Source organism: Pseudonaja textilis, chromosome 11 (genome assembly GCF_049901715.1).
Source record: "Pseudonaja textilis isolate UNSWEBS1 chromosome 11, rPseTex1.2, whole genome shotgun sequence".
In the NCBI taxonomy this organism is placed as follows: domain Eukaryota; kingdom Metazoa; phylum Chordata; class Lepidosauria; order Squamata; family Elapidae; genus Pseudonaja; species Pseudonaja textilis.
The window spans coordinates 15,731,045-15,757,122 of record NC_142000.1 but is presented as its reverse complement, the minus strand read 5'-3'; the positions used below and the strand labels follow the sequence as shown (position 1 = coordinate 15,757,122).

Genomic DNA, 26,078 nt, shown 5'->3' with positions numbered 1-26,078 from the left:
CAGTATAAACATTTGAATCCCACCACTGCTAGAGATCCAATACAGATTGGGCTGTTGGTTCAGAGGCTGGAGTGAGATTTGTGACCTCAGTTATAATCTGGACTATCTTCCCTGGAGATTAAAATACAGGTTCTGGAAACGGGATCTCATTGGAGGAGAAAGGGTGAAAGGCTTTGGATGGTGAAGGGAAGAGGCTCTTCTGGATGTCATTTCTTCATTCAACGGACCAAAGAATAACAAACCGTCGGCCTTGCTTGTGGAGACCATCTACCTTAATCTTCACACTCTGTAAAAATCTGGACATTGAAAGCGGGGGAGGGCGAAATACCCTTCCCAACAACCCCCTGCAATAACCTTCATTTGTGTGAATATAGAAAAATCAGGCAAATCTTTGTGTCCTCTTAGGGAATGTAATGCATGTTAAACCCCCCTACTAAAAGATCCCTGGTGTAAAAATGCAAACTTGAACTGAAGAATTTGGGGTGGGTGGTGAGAAGTAGACTGTAACAGTAATGATTTTGCTATTAATCATAAAAAACAATTTTGATCTGCCATTTCTTCTTTTTTTTAAAGAAAAAAAAAAAAGCCAGAAGGCTTTCTTGGCACAGCCGAAAGAATTCGATTGGAGTTGTTTCTGCTTTGAAAGGCACGCTGGCGAGAGATGCATGTTTTCTATCATTGTCGTTAACGTCCTATTTTTAACATCCCTGACTGCTGGCCAATTTTAAGCATGTCGGCCAACATGTGTACATTTTGTATTCGACAACAATCCCCTGTTTTTTTTTTTTTTATCGAGTCAGAGTTTAATCTTGCTTCAATTCCCCATTCAGTTTTTCCTTCCCACCTTCTTCCTTCCTTTGGAAAAAAAAATCACTTTGTAAAGTGGGTTTTTTTTTTTTTTTGCACCATCAGAAAATCCGGTACAAAATTCCAAACTTCCCTCTTCTCGAGACGAATCTCAGCTATTCAGCTGCTGCCAATTCTTAAGATGCTTGGTTATCAACAGCCTCTCAAGGGAAGAATTTTAAATGGTTCTGTGACGGCAGGAAGGCTGCTGGGGAGGGACTCTTCAAACCGACTGCCAACTTGTCATCATCATCATCATATACATGCAAGAAGAAAACAGATAATACGAAACGAGCGGGTTACATAGCAGCTAATAGATGACATGCTCTTGGCAGGTTCTAGAATGTTCGCTTCCTTCTAGAGACCGATATAATTTCCAAGCACTGCCCTTTAGTTCCAGCAAGTAAAGCGCCTGCCCACTTAATCCCTTCTCCTCAGAATGTCTGAAAGCACCCCGAGGTCTGAAGAAGCATTTATAAATAGGCCTCAGGTTATGAAAGGCACTTGTGTAAACACCATGGATGAAAACTCAACCTTCTCAATGAAAAGGTAGATAAGCTGTTGCATTTCCAAAGAAGGCTTGACTGAAAAACTCCAGAAATTTTACGAAGGGATTGATGACTTTGGAAAAGGCCTCCATCGGCCAAGCGTATTACGACCTTGTGTTGACCCAATCTGTGGAATTCATCTGTAGAAACTCAAAACTTGTACACTGAGATTTTTGAACCTGATGGAAGCAAGCCATCTGTGATGACCCCAGGCGTGGCACAAAGGCAACACAGTCAGATAAGCAATAAGAATCCCTTTATTATCTCCAACCTTGCCCCCAAATGTCCAGCTCCACCTTCTGGCTGGAGAAAAACTCTCCCAGGAATAGTCTTTGACTGCAGAAAATGAAGTCCAAAACATGAGCAACACAAACTTAAAGTCCAAACAAACCAAACTGAAGTAATTAGTTTGGCAGGACAGAAGCAAGAATTTCAGACTTGAAGGCACAGCAAAACTCACAGAGTTGGGAAGATGCCAGGAACATAGATAAGCCATGATAACACAGGATAAAGTCGCGTATGCTCCCAGCAGCCTGCCACATATAGCCTGCCTTTCTTATCAACTGTCTTCCCAGGTGTGGCTAATGAAGGGAATCAGGGCCCTTTCCTCCCTCGTAAGCCACGCAATCCACGTTGCTCTCTTCTCCATTCCCCCCCTGCGTGCTCTAGGATGAAGAGGGGATGGGCCTGATTCTTCCTCTGAACTATCTCTCCCTTGTTCTACCTCTTCCTGCTCTGCCCAGCCAGACTTTGCCATTCCCCAGTTTCCTCCACAGCCAGCAGAGCCACACTCCCACTCCCTGTCAGCTGTCCGGCTTCCTCCTCTGATTCAGACTCCGACAGGGGCATGACACCATCGTGATGCTTCCAAGTACCAGGAAAAGATGGAGAAGATGGGAGACCTCCATGGATGCTATTGACAAGATGGTGAAGTGTTTGGGAGAAATGTTCAGAAACTCAAAGATGGTGGATTTCATTTTGAAAGGGGGTGTTCCTTGGTGGAAAGGGAGTTTGCTTGAAATCTTGGAGAAGGTGAGCGCCTTCTCATTCGCTGTATTTTCCCACACTAGGAATATTTGATGAAATTATATCCCGTGTAGACTCTCTTGGTATAGTTTTGTATTTTTGACTACTGCTATTCAGTAGTCAAATCATTATTCACGCTCTGCTTCTGTTCTTTTTGTGTTGCTGTATTTTAAACAAAAATGAGTAGACACGAAAAAGACCAACAAGAAACGAAGGTCCAAACTTCTCTTTCCAAAAAATTAAATGATATAAACATTATGATCAAATTATCATAATATTATTTGAACCGTTCAGGGCAACTCACACTCACGAAGTCAACCGTTTTAAAGAAATCAAGAGCTCTTTCCCACTTGTATACCGAGTGATTGAAGAGTGCAAGAAAAGAAAACACAGGCATTTAAAATAACATTTAAATTGGGAATGTCAGTCATAACTGGAGATTTAAGACTCGATTCGGAGGGTGGGAATAAGGAAAGTTACTATTCTAAACTTCCAGTATTTGGGAACTTTTTTTTTTCTATATCTTTTCTAAATTAAAGTTGCACTCAATTCAGTAAAAGTGTTGCAATTTTTCCAAAACAGGCATTAAAAATAAGTGTGAAATGAAAGTACGTGATTACAAATGCTGTTTGTCAGGCTACATTTTATCATTTTTCCTTCTGAAATAGTGAAATAATAGTGAAATAGGGTGAGAAATGTTTAGGAATCACATTCCATTTTTTTTAAATTTCATCTGCTGTCTGTCTGGCCAATCTATTTGTACAAAATTCTTAACTCCGGGTTGAAACATGGGGTCCTTGATCCCCTCTGAGTTTGCTTGTTTTCTTGTGGGTGTTTCATTAACCAATCCAGTTAACACTGTCAGTGTTCCCAGCACTGCTCCCAACACTGATGATGTTACCTAGTTTGGTTAATGAAATGTCTGCAGGAAAACAACCAAGTTCAGAGAGCACCAAGGACCCCGTCAGAAATTGAATAAGTAAATAAAATATAATATCTTCCCATAGAAGGGATAGTCCATCCTCATTCCATCATTTCCTTTTGGGGATGGTTCTGTAGATTCCTCAGACAAACTATAGTCAGCCAGAGCATTATTTCGCATTAGCTTGTTCACTTTTTGAAAGAGAAAAAAAAAAATCCAAGGGAAGTAACTAATGCGCTTACAAATCTTAGGTTTGCCATAAGGGGCCTTGTTTTGAATGTGGGCTCTTATCAGTTGATGAAGAAAAGCTTCAGAAAGGTTCCACGAGATATGTCTCTTTCTGCCACATGGTGTGATAGATCTCTCATCACTCAGGAAGGCATAGATAAGCTGGAGCCAAATAAGCAAAGATTCCAAATTCAAATGCATAAACAATCCCAGAGTCTCTTGAGAATGTCCCTTTTTGCTCAAGTGAGTCCAGTGAAGTAAATAAACATCAAATAAACATCGAAATCATCTGACTATGAAATAACTGGTGGAATGGTTGAATAGAGGGGTTTGCTAATGGTAATTAGCAATGAGTTTTATGGATTGTAAGCATCAAAGTTCGACTCATAGTAGCAGGAGTGGTAAGTAACAGGAGCAAGCAAACAAAACTCATGAAGCATGCAGCCATGGTGTCCCATAGACCAGTAGCTTAATTCTTAGCAAAATAATTCTCCAGAAGAAGCTATTGAACACAAGGATGGGATATCTCTTATTGTGGATCTAGTACCTAAGGCTTAACTTTTCCCAAAAATGACATGGTTAAGGACAAGTATGTTGCTAATCTAAGGTAGATCATCACAAGGGCTTCTGGAATGGGAGTTCCACCAATTAGGTTGGGACAATGTTGTGATTTGTTGAGCTCTGAAATGAGTTTCATGTCATAGATATTCAGGATATCTCACAATACAGGATGCAGCCCTTATTGGAACCATTAATTGGTATGTCTGGGACAGATTATCCCGGGTGAACAAGGGCAACAAATGGAGGAAACTGGAGATATGGATGTTAATTCTTTCACATTGTTAAAGGTGTTCAGCACCTCTTGATTTCCATAATTCAATCTACCTATTCAACCAGCAACCTCTCCCCTACTATGTCTGCAAACAGGCAAGAAGAAACAGTCGCTGGAAGTAATGGAATACTCTTAACTTTCATTTTCTTTGATTTCCTGTGCTGTCCACGCTGGAAGCAATAAACAGCGTTTCAGCTTTCGCAAGAAATGGGTATAATTGACCTTGTGGGTTTTTTTTTTAAACTTTTCTAGACTAAAGATAAGCCAGAAGACAAAGGTTCAAAAGGAAAGCATGCGACTCCCAAGAAAGGAATACAAACAGAAAGCAACAATTCTTTGGAAGGTATTTTACAGATACTTTCTGTTAAATAATGTTGAGGCAGAATCTTTAATGTGTGGTAATAAGTTAATAGGACTGTTTAAGGCCAGCGAAGGCAACCTGCTGACCTCCAAATGCTGAAAAGATTACTAACATCCTAATTTCTTATTGACCCTACTAGTTGGGGATTATGGAAGTTGATGTCCAATCACCTGGCAAAATCCAGGTTGCCTATATTTGATTTAAATTTGTTTCATAAAATTGTACACTGTATGTATTTGGATTCACCCAAAAGCCCACATTCTAAACCCATGTTGATATAATTATTCGATTCACAGAGCAAGCAATATTCAATCACAGTATGGTTTAATGTGACAGCTTGCTTCTTAGAGCTAGATTTTTACAATATACTGAATTGTAAAATCATTTAAAGCCTTGTGATTCCAGCTTAGTCAGTGGTATGAATTCTATATTTTGAGAAAGCAAATATTTGACTCAATTAATTGGTTCAACACGGTATGCCATTTACAATTATAGAGGCCCCATTCTCTAAGCCTTAGACCTGCCAAAAGATACACTCATTTGGCAACTGAAGATACTTTAGCCAGGTCTGATTCTGACCCTCTTCAGGTGCTATGTTGACTGTTAAAATGAAAATTGCTCTTTAGGTATGTTGCTTTTCTGAGTTTCACTTTGATCTGTTCAAGGAATGGCTTTTTTTCACCTTGCAGTTCTTTCCCCACCCTGCACAAATATCTGAAATGGCATATCCCAAACAACCTGTGTCTTGTAGGACAGGAGCTTATTCAGCACACCTAACATCCGTGGCCCTCCAGAGCTTGGTCTTGCTTGGCCCTTGAGAAATGGGAATATAGTTGCTGCCACCAGTTGACTGCAATATTTTGCTGCCCAAAACATCCATAAAAAGAAAGCTGCAGAACGTGGCTGGCTCCCTTGGTTCTAAGTCCAAATTAAAATGAGATCAACTGTTGAGTTCTTTTTTGGCAAGAGGGTTAAACCTGAAGTCTAATTTGAGAGGCACAGGGTGATAGCCAGGACACCAAACTCTTTACTTTGGACTGTGACCTCTGAACAGCTGCCCCCACTGCTTCGGTGTTGCCAATAAGAGAAGGAGTCGAGCCCTTGGGACAAAAACTAGAGATGTCAATGGCAGGAGCAGAACAACTGGTCAACATCTAATGAACATTACAATGTTGATGCCGGTGCAAGATCCAGGTTGGCCTCTGCAGTTGTGCTGGGTGGCAGTGATGGGAAGTAAAAGTTGGGTTCTTGGGGGAAACCAGAAGTAAGAGATTCATTCTTTCAGAGAGTATAGGCTCTGGCCAATGAGGCACCCATTTCAGAAATGTGAAGAAATGATAAAAAGAGAGGCGTTGTTAAGTTCTTACATTTGTTTTTGCGATGTGAACTCTTGTCAATGTTTCCCCAGTGGTTATCTTATTCCTGTGAAAATATTTTTGTAGAAAACAAAACGGGAACCAAGTTGGATGAGCAACACGGAACACGTGGAAAGGTAAACTTGTCCGGTGTGGTCCTTTCCAAGGAGGTCTCCAGACCATGTGCTGCAGAGAAGATGGCCCAGCTTAAACCAACAGAGCCTTTGGGATGGGCGAATGGCTCCAAGGATTGCCCCAGACAAAAAGAAGACATTGTCCAGAATGATGGTCCTTTCTGCAATCCCATGGAGACCCAAAATATGGATGAAGAAAAATCTCCCCAGAAACAGGTGACCCCAAAATGGAAGGGAGGAGAAACAAGTGGACTTGGCACTCCTGCTGGGGAAGCTGTGTCTTCTACCTCAAAGCCTGGTGGTGAAGTTATAAGGACAAGGTAATTGGTAATTCCTGATGTTCAACTCTTGGATTCTGAGAAAGAAGATTGCAATAGAACAGAGGTGTATCTCACCCAGCTTCATGCTTTCCTATATCCCCACCATGATATTTCTGGCAAAGTGACAGGGACAGCTTAAAAGCAGTAGGTTTTATGGGTACTTTGTCATGACCAGCATTCAGTGATCCACTGTCTATAGAGGTACAACCTCCATTGATAGTTTTCCTTTGAAGGAAAGCTGGTTTAAAGCTAGAGGTGAGGATTGTCCAGACGATCCTTTGTGAATGTGTAAAGGTGGCAGAAGGTGAAAAAATTATTGACTTTGGGGATAGATCCAAATGTGATTGTCTTGACTCAATAAGGGACTAGAACAGGGGTTGCCAACCTTTTGGACTGCAGAGACCACCAAACTCATAATTTTAAATCCCAGGGACCACTAACCGGTTCTGTGGGCGTGGCCTAATTTGTGGGTGTGGCTTGGTGGTGAATGGCTGGGCATGGCTTGTATGTAAATATTATAAATATTGATATAAATATTGATTTTTTAAATAAAAAGAGCAACTTTTACCCAAAATCAGACAAAGCAGGCAGGCAGATTGAGTTGCTCACAGAATCATTCAGAGATCTATCTATCTGCCATCAGCTAGCTCACAAATTTGCTTGCCACGAGTCTGCACTGAATAATAGAACCTTCAGTCCTAAGGGAAGTTTGGCTGTGCTTAAAAGCAGAGCGGAAGATCTAAAGACTAACTATAAAGCAAGAAATTCAACCATTTCCTGCTTCCTAGCTAATCTAAATCTCCAGGCACAGCAGAACAGATGATGGTTGGAAAAAGGAAAAATAGCAACTTAGCACGCAAGTTTGCCGGGTAAGGAGTGAGTGGGTGGGGAAGGTTCCCACGGGCCATGTGGGTGGCGCAGCCTGGTGTTTCCACATAGCCTGGATTAATTGCTTTGGGGGGTGCTCTGGATGTGAGATTTCTCTGTGGCCCACCAAAATTTTCCCATGCCGCGGCCCACCAGTTGGCGACCACTGGACTAGATGACCTAGAAGGTCCCTTCCAACTCTGATTATCTGTTATCTGTTAATAAAAGACTAGCTCAACTGATTACTTTTGATACCGAGATAATCCACTAGGGGGCATCAACAGATAACAAAAAACCCCAATGCATTTGAATTGAATGTCCTGCAAAAATCCATCTTTATTTTACAAATGCTGCAATTTTTTTTCCCCAGGGGAAGAGAGTACAGAATTAAACAGACTCAGATACTATGAAACACCCCATCCAGTTAAGTCTGCTTAACATTCTCTTCCCAGGGAAGAGAGAAAGAGATGCTAGCAATTTGCAACAACTCTGATTTCAATATTTATACATTAGAGATCACTTCAGATCTTTGGTGATTGCTAAGCGGTTTCCTCCCATTAGTCTGCTGCTTGGTAAAGAAGCAGTGGTAAAAAGAAAAAAGGGTATCACCAGTGGCGGGGTTCAACCAATTCCCACCTATTCGCTAGAACTGGTTGTTAACTTTCTAAGCAGTTCAGAGAACCAGTTGTTGGAGGAAATCTTTTGGTTTTTTTTTCCACTTTACAGGGCTAATTCTGTAAGGAAGGCAGGAAGGAAACATTCTGGTGTTGTTTCTAGCCTAATCTTTATTGCCCTGCTTCAGAGGTGGTATTCAGTAGGTTCTGACCAGTTCTGGAGAACCGGTAGCGGAAATTTTGAGTAGTTCAGAGAACTGGCAAATACCACCTCTGACTGGAGATTTTACAGTATCCTTCCCCTGCCACACCCACCAAGCCACACCCACAGAACCGTTAGTTAAAAAAATTGAATCTCACCACTGGGTATCACACATATTTGTTTGTGGTTCCACTCATTGGTTCTTCAGCCCCCTGGCTGGGGAATTCTAGGAACTGAAGTCGAACGTAGCCATGGTTGGAGACCCCTGGCTTAAGGGATTGGAGAGCTGCTGCAGTTAGAATAGTCGTATGGGATGAAAAGGACCACGGAGCTATTTTATCATCATGTCTATATCCATGAGCACATCTGAAAGAGGTGCAAGACAAAATTTCATTATAGGATCTCTGTTGGCCTTCCACAACCTGGTGTACTCCAGATCATCATCTCTTTTTAATGATCCCCATAATCCCTTGCATTGAAGTCTTGGCAACTGAATGGAGCTAGCAGAGTGTTTACTGGCCGGATGCCCTTCCTATCTCTGATGCAGAGTTATACTCAGTGGATATATTCTTATTGTTCCCAGAGAAATATCTGCCTCTACCCAGGATCAGGGGTGGGTTGCTGGGAGTTCACAGTGGTTCAGGAGAGCCCCTAGCTAAGATTCTGTGCAGTTCGGACAACCCCAAATCCCACTCTTGGCTGGACCTGCCCAACCCTCCCAGGAGTCCCCATGAGGCCCATTTTAGATGCAGGTAAGTGCAGGGCGTGTGCGGTGAAAAATGGGACTCGCAGAAGTTCGGGAAGACCATAAATGGGCCTGTTTCTGGCTTCCAGGGAGCCTCTGGAGCCTGGGGAAGCCATTTTCACCCTCCCGGAAGCTCATGGAAAGCCTCCGGAGCCCAGGGAAGACAAAAAGCCCCCCCCCCCCATGGTGCAGGAGACCAACTAGGCTATGTCCACCATGGCCACGCCCACCCATCAACCAGGCAGATAACCCATTGCTAAAATTTTTGAAGCCCACCCTTGCCTAGGATCGAACTCACAGCCTCCTGATTATGAGGCCAGAGCTCCACCTCTAGGCTACCGCACCCCCCCTCCCAGTGTACTCCAGAGGTTAAAACATAGATCCATAATCACTAACTAGCCTTGGGCAGTGTAGAGTGCAGGGTAGACACTTTTGAAGCCTGCCAACTCCAGGAAAGCTCTTCCTGAGTCCAGGCCTTCCTGAAGCAACCGGGTCAAATATTGATTAAATTAAATTCAAACGCTACAAGGAAAGATCTAAACCCCGATTTCTTTGCAGGCCTTCAGTCATTGCACCGACGAACGATGCTGCTGACAAGGCTTTGAGAAGCAAAGAAGGAGGTGTCGATAGCTCTGCAGGTAGACACGCTGGAGGGTTGGCTCTGCTGTCTCTGTGGCCAACGGGTGAAGGAAGTAAGAATTTGCAGGAACCTCCTAAAGCCAAGGAGCCCTCAAAGGACAGCGAGACTGAGCCCACACAAGAACTGAAAGGAGTCCATTCTCCCAATCAGAGGAGCCAGCAGATTCCTCAACTGTCAGGTCCTCCTTCACCAGCATCACCTCCAAAGGCTGAAGACAAAGGAGAAAGTCAATGCAAGACTCTCCCATGTCCAAGTTCCACCCCAAAAGACTTCGGTGAAGATCTGGGGGCCTCAGGAAAAAGTCCCAAGGAGATGGCAAAGACCTTCAAAGACGGCAAGCCCGAAATTGTGGAACCACGGAGAGTTTCTTTAGTGAGACGAGAAAGCAGATCCAGACAGGGACCAGAGAAAGTTTCAGAGATTACTGCATTCATGGGAGCTACTAAAGCGGAAGAGATGGTCATTGGTAAGTAACCATTTCTCGATCGGTTGCACATTCTCTCTTGGGTTGCACCTACTTACAAATCCAAAATCTTGTATACAGAACAGGAGCGGACTATACTATACTATAGAGAGCAGCTCCTATGATTTTAAAGCAGAGGTCTCCAAACTTGGCAACTTTAAGACTTGTGGACTTCAACTCCCAGAATTCCTCAGCCAGCATAGAATTCTGGGAGTTGAAGTCCACAAGTCTTAAAGTTGCCAAGTTTGGGGACCCCTGATTTTAAGGTATGTTTAGTTGCAGAGCAGATTATCACAGCTGCTGAATGGGTGAAGTTGCGTTTGGAGAAGACCGCGATAAATATGATTGAATGGTCCTCCAGAAAACGGAAAAGAAAAAGCACACTGAGGCAAAAGCTAGCTTAAATTTTTTTGTCCTTGATGTGGGACTTGAATTTATATATAGTAAGCCTTGATTTGTTTGATAAGCACCCTTGCCATGTTTGTACAATATACTAAACCAAAATAAAACCATGTTATTATTTAATGCAAAGTTTTTTTTCTTCTTGTGCCATATCCACCAACGGACCTTGGCTCAAGAAGACAAAGAAGAACCTTGCATTAAATAATAACATGGTTTTATTTTGGTTTAGTGTAGATTAATGGTTTAGTTTAATGCAAAGTACATATCTGCAAATGAGAATTGTGGACTTATAATTTATAGTATGTTTGTTATGAGTGAACCAAATTTTCAAATATTCAAGTAACTAGTTTCTTTTTTTAAAAATCACAATTTCTTGTGATGTTTGAAACCAATTGTCTATGTAAATGAAGTACTCAGAACTTTTTGTACTTGCTCCAGGTGCCTGAAATAGTTAGATTAATAATAAGCTATCAACATTTGCAAAATGAGATATAAAAGCACCACATGGCTATAAGTTTGTATGACTCTCCAAAGAGTTATACTTATCATTTCCTTCCCTTCTACCTACACCATTGCAAACATCTTGAGCTGTGGATAGTCTCTGATCTACTTATTTTATATCTCTCCATCTGGAGAAAGAAAGAAGCACCAATAAAGGAAAATATTCATAGCTCAGGGTTGACATGAAGGGTCCTTGGTGCTCTCTGAGCTTGGTGGTTTTCTTGCAGACGTTTCGTTACCCTAACTAGGTAACATCATCATTGCTAGTACCAAAGAGGAAAGGGAGGAGGGAGGAAGGAGAGAGAGAGAGAGAGAAAAAAAAGAAGGAAGGAAGGAAGAAGAAGGAAGGAAGGAAGGAAGGAAGGAAGGAAGAAAAAAGAAAGAGAAAGAGAAGGAAGGAAGGAAGGAAGGAAGGAAGGAAGGAAGGAAGAAGAAAGAAAGAAAGAAAGAAAGAAAGAAGAAAGAAAGAAAGAAAGAAAGAAAGAAAAATAATATTTGTAACTCAGGATTGACATGAGGGATCTTTGGTAATCTTCAAGCTTTCTTGTTTTCTTGCAGACATTTCATTACCCAAACTAGGTAACATCATCAGTTGCTAGTACCAAAGAGGAAGGAAGGAACGAAGGAATACAGGGAGGGAGGGAAGAAGAGAGAGAGAGAGAGAGAGAGAATATTTGTAGCTCAGGGTTGACATGAGGGGTCCTTGGGCTCTTTTGGGCTTGTTTTCTTGCAGACATTTCATTACCCAACTAGGTAACATTATCAGTGCTAGTGAAAGAGATGAAAGATGTCAGGATGATGTCCATCGGTCTGTTGCAGGAAAAAACAAAGCTATGTTCCTCTGTTTCTTCTTCAGATGACAGCCCTCCTCCTCCAGCTCCTTTCGAGCATCGCATTGTCAGCATCAAACAAACCGAGTTAACCACTTTATATGCTGTAAGCCACGATGAAGTGCTGGGAGGGTAAGTTTCAGTATAGCGTGATCATTTTAATTACCTTGTAAATAATTTCTCAACCCTCCAGTTATATAAATATTTTTAAAGCCTGCTGTAAGACCGTCACAAATATTGTCCTCACACTATTAGTTTTCAGGGACCGTTTTTGCACATGTTCAGCTAGTTCAACGAAGGTCACAGCACCCAAATTCATAGAAGGTAAGAATTATTTCAAAGGAAGTGCTCGAATAATATACTTAACCAGGCCAGTGCAACTTCTAGCAATTGTAAGATGCTGAACTTAGTTAAAGGGGACGCGATGGCTCAGTGGCTAAGACGCTGAGCTTGTCGATCAGAAAGGTCGGCAGTTCGGCGGTTCAAATCCCTAGCGCCGCATCACGGAGTGAGCTCCCGTGACTTGTCCCAGCTTCTGCCAACCTAGCAGTTCGAAAGCAGGTACAAAATTTAAGTAGAAAAATGGGGACCCCTTTGGTGGGAAGGGAACAACATTCCGTGTACCTTCCGGTGTTTAGTCCTGCCGGCCACATGACCACAGAGACGTCTTCGGACAGCGCTGGCTTTTCTTTGGCTTTGTAATGGAGATGAGCATCGCTCCCTAAAGCCGGAAACGATTAGCACATATGTGTGAGGGGAACCTTTAAACACGGGCTACTGAGGGTTTGCTGTGATTAGGCTTAACACGGGGCCGTTGCATAGCAAATCCACCATTTTTTGTTTGTTTGTTAGTGTAGGAATCTCAAGGTATCGTGCAAAATCTGAAAATCGGTTTTTCAACCACTGAACGATGCATAAGGAAGAATTTTTGGGAGTCCTACAAACAGATCGGTTTACCGTTTGATAAGTTGCTGGGGAACTTCCATCAGATATCCACGAATATAGCCCTCAAAAGCCCATATTGGTTGGGGGAAAGCCTCGCTCATTCTGAAGACTGGAAACAGAGGTCTGAAGTGGTAGAGGTTGGGATGAAGCCTCGGCAGTTGTCCATTCCACACCCAAAGAGATCTTGCTGTGTGTTGAAACCTCCTTGGCAAAACAACCTGACAAATGTATACTGGAAGGATGGTGGAAACCTGATGCTGGAAGGAAAGTTCAGGAGGACCAGTTTATTTCCCTTGTCCCTTAGTTTTCTTCTAAGGGATGGAAGATTAATGTCACAAATTTCTTGTTTGGCAATCTAAGCACACACTTCCTTGTTTTTTTTTTATTAAGAAAAAGCATTACCGGTACTGGGTGTACGTTGTTGACTTTAGGAAAGTGGCCACTGGTATACATTGGTGGCCTAAATATTTCTTTTCGGGGCTATATTCGTGGATATCTGATGAAGTTCCCCAGCAACTGATCAAACAGTAAACCGATCTGTTTGTAGGACTCCCAAAAATTCTTCCTTATTTTTGCCCGAATCCAGACATTTTGCTGATTCTGCCTTGCCCAGTTGCAAAGGAATTTGTTTCCAACAACCAGACACTTCCGAATGGATTTATAGAAAATCACTGGGCCGCTTGTACAATTTTTAATGTCATTATAGCACAGATAGTTGTGCGGTGGCCTAGAGGTGGCGGTCTCGCCTCACAATCAGGAGGCTGTCAGTTCGATCCTGTGGGCACGAGGAAAACATATCCGCTGGAAAGAAAAAACCTCCATATTGCTGACAGGAAGGGCATCCGGCCAGTAAACTCTCAGCTCCGTTCAGTTGCTCAGAATCCACCCCACAAGGGATTATGGGGTCATTAAAAGAGGGTGGTCCTCTACTTACAACTTACAACAGTTCATTCGGTGACCATTCAAAACCACAACAGCCCTGAAAAAACGGTGACCCAGGGCTGTTTTCCACAGTTACGACCTTTGCAGTATATCCCATGCTCATGTGATCAAAATTCAAAGGCTTGGCAACTGGTTCATACTTATGACCGTTGCTGTATCCCAAGGTCATGTTATCCCCTTTTGCAACCTTTTGGCAAGCAAAGTCAATGGGGAAGCCAGATTCACTTAACAACCATGTTACTAACTTATCAACTGTGGTGATTCACTTAACAACTGTGGCAAGAAAGATTGTAAAATGGGGTACAAATGTTTCCCTTAACAACAGAAATTTTGGGCTCACTCATGGTCATAAACTGAGGACCACCCATACTGATTTCCCCCCATGCCTTAGAAGTTGTAATGTGGGGTAGAGACTGGCTAATTCTGCTCGTTGGCTTTGGTCTCGTTTAGAAAGTGATCGGCCTAGCTCAAAATTATTCCCTTCTTACAAAGCAAAATCTATTTCAACTGTTTTATAGATGGTAATTTACCACTTGGGAGGTTAGCTAAATACGTTTAAAAATAGGTCTAGCAAATGTTGGAAATGTAACCAAAAGATTGGGCACATTTTATCATATGTGGTGGACTGGTGCTAAAACAAAAAAATTCTGGGCAGAAATACATAGATGGCTAGAAAAGATAACAGGGAAACATGTAGATTTTAAACCTGAGTTGTTGTTTTTTTTAACTAGGGACGATATCAGAAAAACTCAATATGAGAAGTACGAATTTAGTATTACATGTTTTAACAGCAGCGAGGATTATCTTTGTACAATATTGGAAAGACGAAGGAACACCTCAAGATGAAGAGATAATTAAGAAGATATTAGACTGTGCAGAAATGAGACAGGAAATATTCTGTGTCTTCTTTCTGTTTAATTTTCAATGTAAGTCTTACATTGAATTAAATTAAACAGAAAGAAGACACAGAATATTTTTAAACTTGGAATTTATTTTACCAATGGTTGGAAAAAAGGGAGAGAGAGTAAGAATGGCATTTGTACTGCTAAGCAAATTTAATACCCAAACCACACGATGTTTATTAAGCACTAAGAAAAATAACGAATACCCTGTTTCCCCAAAAATACAACCTACCCTGAAAGTAAGTCCTAGCTTGATTTTTACACATACACCCAATATCTGTCCTACCCCCCCCAAAAAAATAAGCCCTAATTAAGATCGCGCCCACTCCAGAGGACACGGGTAAAAATTAAGCTAGGGTGGGGCTAGGAGGATAGAGCTGCCCTACTACTTACCTTTGGACAGTTGTATCCAGGCCTCGCACATCCCAACACCTTCCTTGCTGGCCCATTTTGTCTGTAGCCTGCAAGGCTGGCAAGGCTTTCCTGAAGGCCTCTGGAGCTGATTACAAAGCTCAGGATCGATCCAGAGCTCGCTTAGAAGCTGCAGAGGCCTCCAGGAAAGCCTTGCCAGCCACAGAAGTTCCTGAAGGCCTCTGACAGTGAAAAGGAGGCTGGGGACAACGTGCAGAAGTGAGGTTAGTCAGTGGATGACATCCCCAAAAATAAGACCTGGTGCCTTTTTTTTTTTGGTGGCAAAAAAAAATATATATATATAAGACAGGGTCTTATTTTGGGGGAAACACAGTAGAAAATTAATAAAATTGATTAAAAAATATTATTCCCTCTTTTGGGTTATTTGTTGCTCAACCGGCAAAGCATGTACAATTGCAGAATATGCCACAGGCCGCCTCCAGGTTGTCATATTTTGTCCCACCATGAAAGAATACAACCGGGGGAGTAAGATTTTAACGTAAGCATCGAACAACTGTCTCTGGAAAGATCAAGCTTAATCCTTCTTAAGCTGGGAGAAAGAAGAGCTTTCGGGCTGCTGACCTCTTTGATTCCATTCGCTTTGTACCAAGTTATTTTTAATTGATGATAAGAATAGTTGGTCTCAGGAGGCGTCGGTGGCGTGTCGCCCCCCCCCCTTTGGCCCTGGGGTTGTTTTCCTTGTGGGTTTCATCGCTTTGTATTCTCCATCTTTCAACAGGGGGCGTTTTGGTCAAGTGCACAAGTGTACAGAAAAATCCACGGGACTCTGTCTGGCCGCCAAGATCATCAAAGTGAAATTAGCAAAAGAAAGGGTAAGGAGAGCCGCTTAAAATATATATATATATATAAGTAAAAAGAAAACAAGCAAAAGACCGGGATTAAAAGAGACCTCTTATTTCAGTCAGTGTCCGGGTGGATTTGATTTAAATCTAGTCAATTTAAATCATGATTTCAATCATGATTTTAATCACTAGTTAAAAAAAGGGTTGATTTAAATTGAGGTGAATTAAATCATAATTTTTAAAGAGCAAACTGTCACCTCTGTGGTGAAATTGTGTGAATGCATCAATGCAGTTCATGTTATTCTCAGCTTGCAGAGCTTGGATCCGTTGAATGAGTTTACCCCAAAATGGAAACGCTGCAGAACATAGAGGCTCACGCTACCTAGCTAAACTCCATTTCATGCTAAATAAACTAAACGATTAAGGTACCTTAGATAGAAAACTATCTTTAGACAGATTTTTTTTTTAACTCCAAAAGCATTTTATTAAAATAAATTGGATCAAAATAAAAAAAATCTGATTTAAATTTTTTAAAAATCCATTAAAAAAAAACCCATCGATCTTTATCCACCCTGGTCAATGTTTTCTCTGCAAAACAAGATCTTTCGCAACCGGATAGCTCGATATAAAAATTATCTTGTAGTAGTCCATGGGTTAAGGGGGTTGGAATAGGAGCACAGACAGAGGTGGGATGAAAATTCTTCAACTACAGGTTCTGTGGGCATGGCTAGGTGGGCGTGGCCAGGTGGTTATGTGACTGGGTGGGCATGTTTTATTTTGTTTTTTGGCCTCCTGGGCCTCAGGTAAGCCTCCTGGGTGAACCAATACAACAGCGAGGGAGGGGATCAGCTGTGCTGTGCAATTTCCACGATTTCCTGCTTTCTAGCTAATCTAAATCATGTGGCACAGCTGATCTTCAGAAAACAGCTGATCTTCAGAAAACAGCTGATCGGTGGGGGAAACAAAAGGAGATACCTTGATTTTCAGAGCATACTGGTTCGCTCCCAGCTGATCTTCAGAGCTACCGGTTTGACTGAACCAGGCCGAATCGGTAGAATCCCACCCCTGAGCAAAGATTTCTACTTTCTTGCTATGCGTATTGCTAATAATATATTTCACTACTCACATTTCAGGAAGAAGTGAAGAATGAGATAAATATAATGAACCAGTTAAGCCACGTGAACCTAATTCAACTTTATGATGCTTTTGAGAGCAAGAACAACCTCACCTTAATCATGGAATAGTGAGTTGAACGATTTTTGAGATCTTTCAGGGTCTGGGATTCGTAAACCATTTTGGCGGAAGTAGCTGGGAAGCTAGAACATTTCCTAACAAGTGACAAGAGTGTTAAGATTAAAATAAGTATTATGATTTTTAAAGGGAATTTTAAGAAAATGAACTAACAGACCCATTCAACTCAGGTGAGTTCAAAATACGGATCTTGGGACCTTCATCAAGAAAGAAAAAGAATGAAAATGACTTATCGCATGGCAGGGAATTATGGAAAAGTAGTCTGAGCATATTTGGAAGGTTTAACACAGACAGTTCTTGATTTATGACCACAGTTGAGCCCCAAATTTCTGTTGCAAAGTGGGACATTTGTTAATTGAGTTTCCCTCCATTTTATGACCTTTCTTGCTATGGTTGATAAGTGAGTCACTGCAGTTGTTCAGTTAATAGCCCAGTTGTTCAGTGAATCTGGCTTCCCCATTAACATTGCTGGTCAGAAGGTTGTAAAAAGGGAGTGTGTGACTCCGGCATCCCTGCAACCGTTATAAGTACATGCCAGTTGCCAAGCATCCAATTTTCATCATGTGGCCATGGGGATGCTGCAATGGTCATAAGTGTGAAAAAAAACGACCATAAGTCACTTTTTTTCAGTGCTGTTGTAACACTGGCCACTAACTATATGGTTGTTAAGCCGAGGACTACTGTAAAGGGATAACAGTGTTTGATAGGCAGGTTCTCCAACTCATCCTTCAGTCTTCTGAATATCTACAGAAGGCAACCTGATGATATCACTGAAAAGGAAGTAACCAAAAATATTTTGGCCAGTTCTGGACCTTCAGAAGAGTAATTAACACCCCAATTCTTTTCCTTTAAAAAGATAAAGGATCCCCTCGCACATTTGTGCTAGTCGTTTCCAGCTCTAGAGGGCAATGCTCATCTCTGTTACAAAGCCGCAGAGCCAGCGCTGTCTGAAAACCTCTCCGGGGTCATGTGGCTGGCATGACTAAACACCGAAGGCACACGGAGGAACGCTGTTCCCTTCCCACCAAAGGGGTCCCTATTTTCCTATTTGCATTTTTTACATGCTTTCAGACTGCTAGGTTGGCAGAAGCTGGGACAAGTCACGGGAGCTCACTCCATTATGCAGTGCATAACGCGGGATTTGAACTGCCGAACGGCCAACCTTTCTTATCGACAAGCACAGCGTCTTAGCCACTGAGCCACCGCTTCCTTTTCCTTCAAAGCAACACAAAAGCAGGCCAAAATCACACTGCTGAAATTCATTAATTTTGCCACCAAAGCAATAGTGCAATTGCAGGAAACTCTAGATGAGGTATTGTGTGGGCTGAATATAACCTCAGAAGCGTACCCTGATGACTCCTGCTCCACACTCAGCAATCTTAACTTGATCTCAACCTCCCCTGTTAAAATTTAGCCTCAGAGATGTTTGTTGATTAGTGAACTTTAAGATATCGATTTATTTAGATAATTGAGGTGGCCTTCTGTCTCACGAAAGGGACTCTGGGCAGCGAACAACAGCCAGAACATGAAACTCATAGCGCCTGAGGTTTTAACAATACACCTCAGTCACAAAAAGAAAACACATCAATAGTAGCAAACCCCATCTGACCTCCTGGCTCAAATGCCTGTGGAAAACAGCCAGATCTTACTGTCCCATGAAAGAGTTGAGAGGGTTGTGGGCCATCAGGTACGATCTTGAGAACATGGGCCAAGGAATGAGCCTTGCTGAACTCAAAGGACCTTTTTTTCTGGGTTGAGCTGTGAAAACTCTCAGTTGATCCCCTCACATTCTTGCAGGACCTGATTGCTAAATTTGGGACATGGCATTCTCTGAGGTAAATTAGCTGCACTGAGAAGCTGGTTTCTTCTGGTCAAGGGAAATGCATTCAAACAAAAGCTAGAATCACGCTAAAGAGATAGACAGAATTGGACCACCTTAAATATGGCTTGCTTTGACAGCTCTGTGATGGGTGTCCATTGTGCTTGGATGGATGTCCTCCTTCTATCGCAATTAAAAATCAGAAGTCAGTGCCTATGTATGATATGGGGAGGAGAGGTTGCCACTTCCAAGAAAAGGGGGCATATGTAGTTGTCCACCTCCATGACAACTGTCCTTGTTCAACGCTGCCTTTTCTTGTTCCACAAGTGTCGATGGTGGAGAGTTATTTGACCGGATTATAGATGAAAACTACAATCTTACTGAGTTGGACGCCATCTTGTTTACCAAACAAATATGTGAAGGCATCTACTACCTGCATCAGCAGTACATCCTTCATCTTGATCTGAAGGCAAGTTGTGGAACCCGCTACCGGTATGCATGAATTCTGGAAAAGGATTCTAAAGATTAAGCTTTAAGTTTGTCCTCTGTCTTCTTTTGCAGCCTGAAAACATCCTCTGTGTGAGCCACAGTGGGAACCAGATTAAAATAATTGATTTTGGGCTCGCAAGGCGGTAAGTGTCTCCTCCTCTTTACGCTTTGTTTTCTTTATTCCTTCGGCATCTCCCCTTGTACTCTACAAATATTTTGTGTTCTCGTCTGGAAGTTCACTAAAATGCCACCCATTGCCATGGTGACCGAGCTTTCACTCAAAAGCCCTTCTTGCTAGAACGTGACAGTGATCACACTATCTTTGCGCCTCGATGCCTCTATCGCTATAAACTCATTGTCTATCTTTGTCTCTCTACGCTCACCAACCATCTGTCTCCCTTTCTCATCTTTGCTCAAGGTACAAGCCTTGTGAGAAGCTGAAAGTCAATTTTGGCACGCCTGAATTTTTGGCTCCCGAAGTTGTCAACTATGATTTTGTGTCCTTCCCAACGGACATGTGGAGCGTAGGCATCATAGCGTACATGCTGTGAGTAAACCCTGTTGTTTTTTTTCAAAGGAAGGGAAGGGGGGCATTCTCAACAACTGCTCAGTAGGGAAGACCAGGGTAGTGTTGTGGCCCACCAGCGGCCAGCAGAACTGGCAGCAGATTCAGACAGTGAGGAAGTTGGGGAGGAACATGGGTCAGTCCTGGAGTCTGGGGAAGGCTCTGACGAGTGTTCTGTGTCAGAGGCAGAGACGGGCTCAGGGCCGTCTGACAGTTATCAGCTGCCTTCGGAGTCGGAGATCAGTGGGGCAGAAGAACAGCTGGAGCCTGTTCCCAGTGTGCGCATGCACAGAGCTGCCAAAAGAAGGGAATAGCTAAGGAACAAGGGTCGACTTGGGAGCAAAGCAACAGGTGGACGATGAATGGCCCCTCCCATAGGGAATAAAAGAGGAGCGAAAGGGGAGTGGGGTTTTGCAGGAGACAATTAGTTCATCTGAAGATCTGTTCCTGCGTTCTTCTCTAGTATTGTCTGCTACAGTGTGGCGTCTGAAAGATATCAGCCTGGCACCTCTCCAAGTCTAATAAAGGTCTATAATTGGGAAATATCTTGAATGACTGTTGGCCGGGACTTTGCTGTAGAGGAATTCACTGTAAACTAAATAAAAGGAGTTTTCGGGATGAGGAGTCCGCTTCGTGCTGTTGGGGAAACCTAGGTCAGAGCAGGTAGAACATTTGAGGGGGCCAGAATGGCAGAAGATGGCTAGATCTTTCAGGTAGTTGTTCTTTTGGTTCCCTTTATGAGATACAGCAGTTGGGAGAAGGCTGAATGAGTATAAGCCACATCAAGGGAACAATCTCTTGGTGTTTTTTCATGATTGCTTAAACTTGGCCTATGCCTAGAGGCTGCCTCTACATGAATTGCCATTTATTGCAGCACCTGTGGCTAGGTTTTGCGTAGAGTATTTAAGATCCACCAGATCACGATGGACCAAGTTTGTAGAAGAGCAGGCAAAGCTGGGGAGGGGCTGCGTTAAGCAAGTCATCAGCCTAGAATCATTACGGTCCCACAAACGGTGTAAGTCCTAACTCCTCCTGAATTCTGTGGACGCCAATACAGCGTGGAACGTCCAGTTCTACTTATTTTTTGGGGGGGGGTGTGTGACTCGTAGCAAATCATAGTTCTTGTTTCAGTCAACATGTATGTTTTTATTTAGGATTACAGCTGTACAGATTGTTCCTTGTCTCAACAGTGGCAGCACTTGGCTTATCTTGTCTGGCCTTGAAAGCTGGCAAACATCCCTATCTTTGACAAAAAAATAATAATAATGGCCCGATTGAGACTATGTAGACATCAAGCGATGACCTCATCCCAACGACATCGTCACCTGAAGACGTTTTCTTGCATTTTGGCCCCTTTCCCCAAGCAGTTGGAGCTCTGCCCTCCAAACTGTGGATTATCTGCTGCAACCCCTCAAGCATCTCCAAGCAACGTCTCTTTTCTCTTTTAGGGTCAGTGGTTTGTCGCCTTTCCTTGGAGAGACTGACGCAGAGACCATGAATTACATAATCAACTGCAACTGGGATTTTGATGCAGAAGCTTTTGAACAAGTGTCTGAAGAGGCCAAAGACTTTGTTTCCAGGCTTCTAATAAAGGAAAAAAGGTGCTAACTTGCTATGGTGTCTTATCCCAGCTCTCCTCCCCTCCTCTCAGTCTCTCCCCCTACCCACATATCCACCCTTGTTATTTAATGCAGGGGTCGCCAACCTTTTGGACCTCAGGGACCACCAAACTCATACTTTTAAATCCCGCGGACCACTAATACGAATTTTGAATGAGGGTGGCTTGCTGACGTTTTCCCAGGGTCTCTGCAGAAGGCAGAGAAAATCCCTCCCAAAGTCTGCAGGAAAATTCCCCACCCCGTCTTCCTACCGATCGATCATTTATTTATTTGAGATCGCAGGATAGGGTCTCCAGCTCCATTCTTGGGGGGAGAGAGAGAGAGAGAAAGAGAGAGAGAAAGAGAGAGAGAGACTTTTGGCTTCATGCAAGGAAAGCAGCAGAAGCCTTTCTTTCTCTCCCCTAAACTCCGCTAGAAATGAGTCTTTGTGAGATTTGTTGCAGCAACCTCTCGGAGCAGGAGGCCTTGCAGGGTCCCAAAGACTCATTTCTGGTGGAGTTTGGGGGAGAGAAAGATTTTTGCTGCTTTCCTGGTGTGCAGCCAAAAGCAGAAGCAGCATCCTGATGGCCAGGCGAGGCATGTGGGGCGAGTGGGGCAAGTTCCCCCCCTCTGCCCTTTCCCTCCTTCCTCTCACTACTTCATGTTGTTCGCAATGCAAGCCTTGTGTTCCCGCGGGCCATGTGGGAGTTGCAGCCTTGTGTTCGTGTTGTGCAGCCTGGATTAATTGCTTTGGGGGATGTTTTAGGGGTGACATTTCTCTGCAGACCGCCAAAATTTTCTCGTGGACCACCAGTGGTCCCCGGCCTACTGGTTGGCGACCACTGATTTAATGGATTGAGTTGCCTGCACCCAAAATCCATCGTGCTTATTCTATCCATCATGGCTTAAGATGTACAGGTCAGACTAAGGTGCGCATGTACAGGAAGTCGTCTGCTTAGGATCCCAGCTGAGCCCAACATATTTGTCGCTAAACAAGACAGTTGTTAACTGAGTTTTGCCCCATTTTACAATATTTCTTACCACAGTTACTAAGTGCATTTGCAATTGTTAAGTTAGTATCATGGTTGTTAAGCGAACTTGGCTTGCCTGTTGACTTTGCTTGTCAGAAGGTTGCAAAAGGTGACCCTACAACACTACAACCCTCATAAATACATGGCAGTTGCCAAGCATCTGAATGTCAATCCCATGGCCACAGGGATATTGCAATTTTTGTGTGAGAAACAGCTGCAAGTCAAGCATTTTTTAGTTTGGGATCTTTTATCAATGGTTAGATAATAAAACATAATAATAGAACATTTAGACATTTTTATAAAACTTTATTAAGATAAAAAAGTGGTAAACCAATTATTGATTGATAATATGAGTTATTATAATATAATTGTGTTAGCGTTTAGAAATGGATCACAAAAAAAGTGGTAAACCAACCGATAAATTTATGAAGAAGGATGATGTTTTTATGTTTTTATGTTGTATGTCTTATAGTTGTTTTGTTTGTTGTTAAAATAAAAAACTTTAAAAAAAATAAATACATGTCAGTTGCCAAGCATCTGAATGTCAATCCCATGGCCACAGGGATATTGCAATTTTTGTGTGAGAAACAGCCACAAGTCAAGCATTTTTCACTGCCATTATAACCTTGGTCACTAAATGAAACATTGTTAAGTCGAGGGAACTACCTGTAGGTCTGACAGCATGTCCTGCATTGCAACCTGTCCCTTCACAAATTCTTTTTTTCTCCTTTCTCTGGTCCTGATATCCCAGTGGCAGAATAAGCGCAGCCAACTGTTTGAAACACGAGTGGCTGACCAACCTGTCCACCAAGGCGAAGAGATCGAAAGTTCGCTTGAAGTCTCAGATGCTTCTACAGAAATACATGGCCCAGAAGAAGTGGAAGGTAAATGCCACGCCGCTCCTCTTCGTTTTCTGAGCTCCATGTTGCTGTGGTGGCCTGTCGGCCCCTCCAGCAGGCAGAGGAGGAGGAGGTGGTGGTGTGGGAGTCAGGCAATCTGGGAGCTCCAAGGTGGAAGAGGGAATGGAGCTGTCAGAGAGAGAGATGCAGGCAGAGCCTGGGCCACCTGTCAACCCTCAGATGGAGAGACATTAGCCCCCAAGTCTGGAAGTGGTTGATGAGGAAGAGGAGGAATAGCTGGGTCCGGTGCCTGACAGGCAGATGCACAGAAGGCAGAGGAGAGGAGAGCAGTGGAAATCTATGAGCTGGTCCTTGGGACTGAAGAGTCACCACTGCTAGCGAAGCCCCACCTTAGCTCTGGGGATAAAAGGCAGCGGGTGGAGATGAATAGATGTGGCAAACAACTATTCCTCTCCCTGCCGGACAGACTTGTCAGCCGGCGGTGAGAGAGACACTTTTTGCTGGGGCTGCTGGCATCATTGCTTCAACTACAGAGGGATTGTCGTGTTTGAGGAGCTGGGTCAGAACAGTTGTGTTTACTACGGATGACAATATTTTTGTGGGATTCAATCCAAGCCGGTCACCAGAAACTTGGAAAAAACAAAACTTTGGTCCCGGTGACCGACTCAGATTGGATCCTGCAACATTATCCCCGGACACGTATGTTTACCTTCATTGGTGACAATATTTCTGTACAGGAGAAGCCAGATCTGAACACAATTATGCCTCTTTTTCTCTTAATTACATCAATATGTTATATATCCAAACATTTTATCTGCTACTGTAGCAAGCTTGTTTTAAGCAACGGATAAGTTTGATCTAGCAGAAGATACATACTGAATATGATTGTTCCAAAAATGCTTTTTCAAGAGGCAACTGGACTTTCTGGTTTTTCTTTGAAGATGTTTCGCTTCTCATCCAAGAAGCTTCTTCAGCTCTCCATTCCCCCATCATCCAGTCAGAGCTGAAGCTTCTTGGATGAGAAGCAAAATGTCTTCAAAGAAAAACCAGAAAGTCCAGTTGCCTCCTGAAAACAGCACCTTTGGGACAACCATGACCTGAAGGACTGAGAGTCTCCATAGATACTGAATATGATGAGTAGACAACTGGTATAAAGTCTTAGGTAATATTATGTAAAAACAAAACCATATGGGCAGAGATCTCAAAAGTCTGTATGATTGTTGTGGTTAGCCAGTAGCAGGTGCGGACGGCTGAGGAGAGCGAGGACTCAGATGAGGAGCCAGGACCATTAGGGATAGACTGCTGCCTCCAGAGATTGTGGGGGCTGGCAGCACCAATGAGGAGGTTCCCGAGGAGCCTGTGCTAAGTGTGCGTGCATGCAGGATTTCTCGTAGGAAAGAGCAGCTGTAACAGCACGGGCGACTTGGGAGTAAGGTTGCAAGATAATGGCCCCTCCTTCAAAAAGATAAAAGCCAGCTGTGAAATGAACATTCTTTGCAGAAGGCAAAGTCGTTTTGAAACTCCTGCCTCGTGGACATTCCAGTATCCTGAGTTTGATTCTTATTTTGCAAATTATTTGTCGTCTGTGATCTTTTGGCAAGTCTCGCACAGTCTGGCAAGGCTTGTGTTTATCCCAGCTAATTATTTTGTAAAAGCACTACAAGGTTTCTGTTCCTTTTGGGTTGTGTTTGATTTGTTGGGAAAGGGCGTGGGTCAGAACAACGATGAAATCCGTTCTGGTGAAGGTACAATCCAACCCTGGAGGAATCTTGCAAGAGTCTTGGTTTTCCAACATGGTTTTTTTTTGTTTCTTTTACAGAAGCACTTCCATGTGGTCACAGCTGCCAACAGATTGAGAAGATTCCCTAACCCTGCTGAGTCTCCAACTGCTGAAGAAAACTGAGATTGGGTGATATTTTTTTAGGGACCCATCCATTTCCACCAGTTTCACGTTTCCTTTCCTCCTCTTCCTCAATTGTTACAGCCAGTCGTCTGCTTTTAGGAGCCTTCAAGCCCAAGAAGACACCTTGGGACTTCCCTACACCAGAGAAGTCTGACTGAATGGGTTGTCTTACAACCTATTGCTTGCAAGAGGAAGAAAACAGTTTGAATGATACCTCTTAGACTTTCATTTCCGTAATTGCACATTTTAATGGTTAGGAATGGCTTTTTCTGCTGGGGACTGGTTGTCTTCTTTTTAAGGAGGTTAGGGTTTCGAGAATGTCAAGCCATGATTGGAAGGTTGAACTTCTTCAAGCAGAAAATGTAGCTTCTGCAGAGATTGTGGTAGTTATTTTCTGAATTCAGTATTTTTGCTTTTAAAGTAGAACTTTGGGTAGTGATCAATAGCTTTAAGAACACTTGCCAAGACATTGTATTGTGATTAGAGTCCCTCTTTGGAGGGAGTTAAGCTGGGCAGAAATGTGAAAAGTAAATAAAATTAGTTACCTTTTATACACTCACTTATGGCTTCTCTTTTGCTTAACTTTCCTAAACTTTTTTTTTTCTTAAATGATGATCTGTATAATTATTTGCCACTGTTTTGGACATCAAGATATCAGCTTGGGGTTTGGTGGGAAATGGGGAGATAAAAATTAAAAATAACTTAATTTGCTGACAATGTAAG

General features: G+C 42.8%; 1 protein-coding gene across 3 annotated transcripts in view; it reads left to right on the top strand.

The window, feature by feature from the left end:
• Positions 1-25,914, top strand: part of MYLK3 (myosin light chain kinase 3) — a 36,294-nt gene extending 10,380 nt beyond the window's left edge. For 2 of the 3 annotated variants that reach the window (XM_026714025.2, XM_026714023.2), the window contains exons 2-13: positions 4,655-4,745; positions 6,206-6,572; positions 9,559-10,106; positions 11,863-11,968; positions 15,776-15,869; positions 16,973-17,082; positions 19,237-19,378; positions 19,471-19,541; positions 19,817-19,945; positions 21,412-21,564; positions 23,344-23,476; positions 25,272-25,914. In XM_026714025.2, the coding sequence (XP_026569810.2) occupies positions 4,655-4,745; positions 6,206-6,572; positions 9,559-10,106; positions 11,863-11,968; positions 15,776-15,869; positions 16,973-17,082; positions 19,237-19,378; positions 19,471-19,541; positions 19,817-19,945; positions 21,412-21,564; positions 23,344-23,476; positions 25,272-25,355 (2,028 nt within the window). In that variant the 3' untranslated portion in view covers positions 25,356-25,914. The other variant, XM_087940659.1, reaches the window with a different exon arrangement.
• The last annotated feature ends 164 nt before the right edge of the window (positions 25,915-26,078 follow it).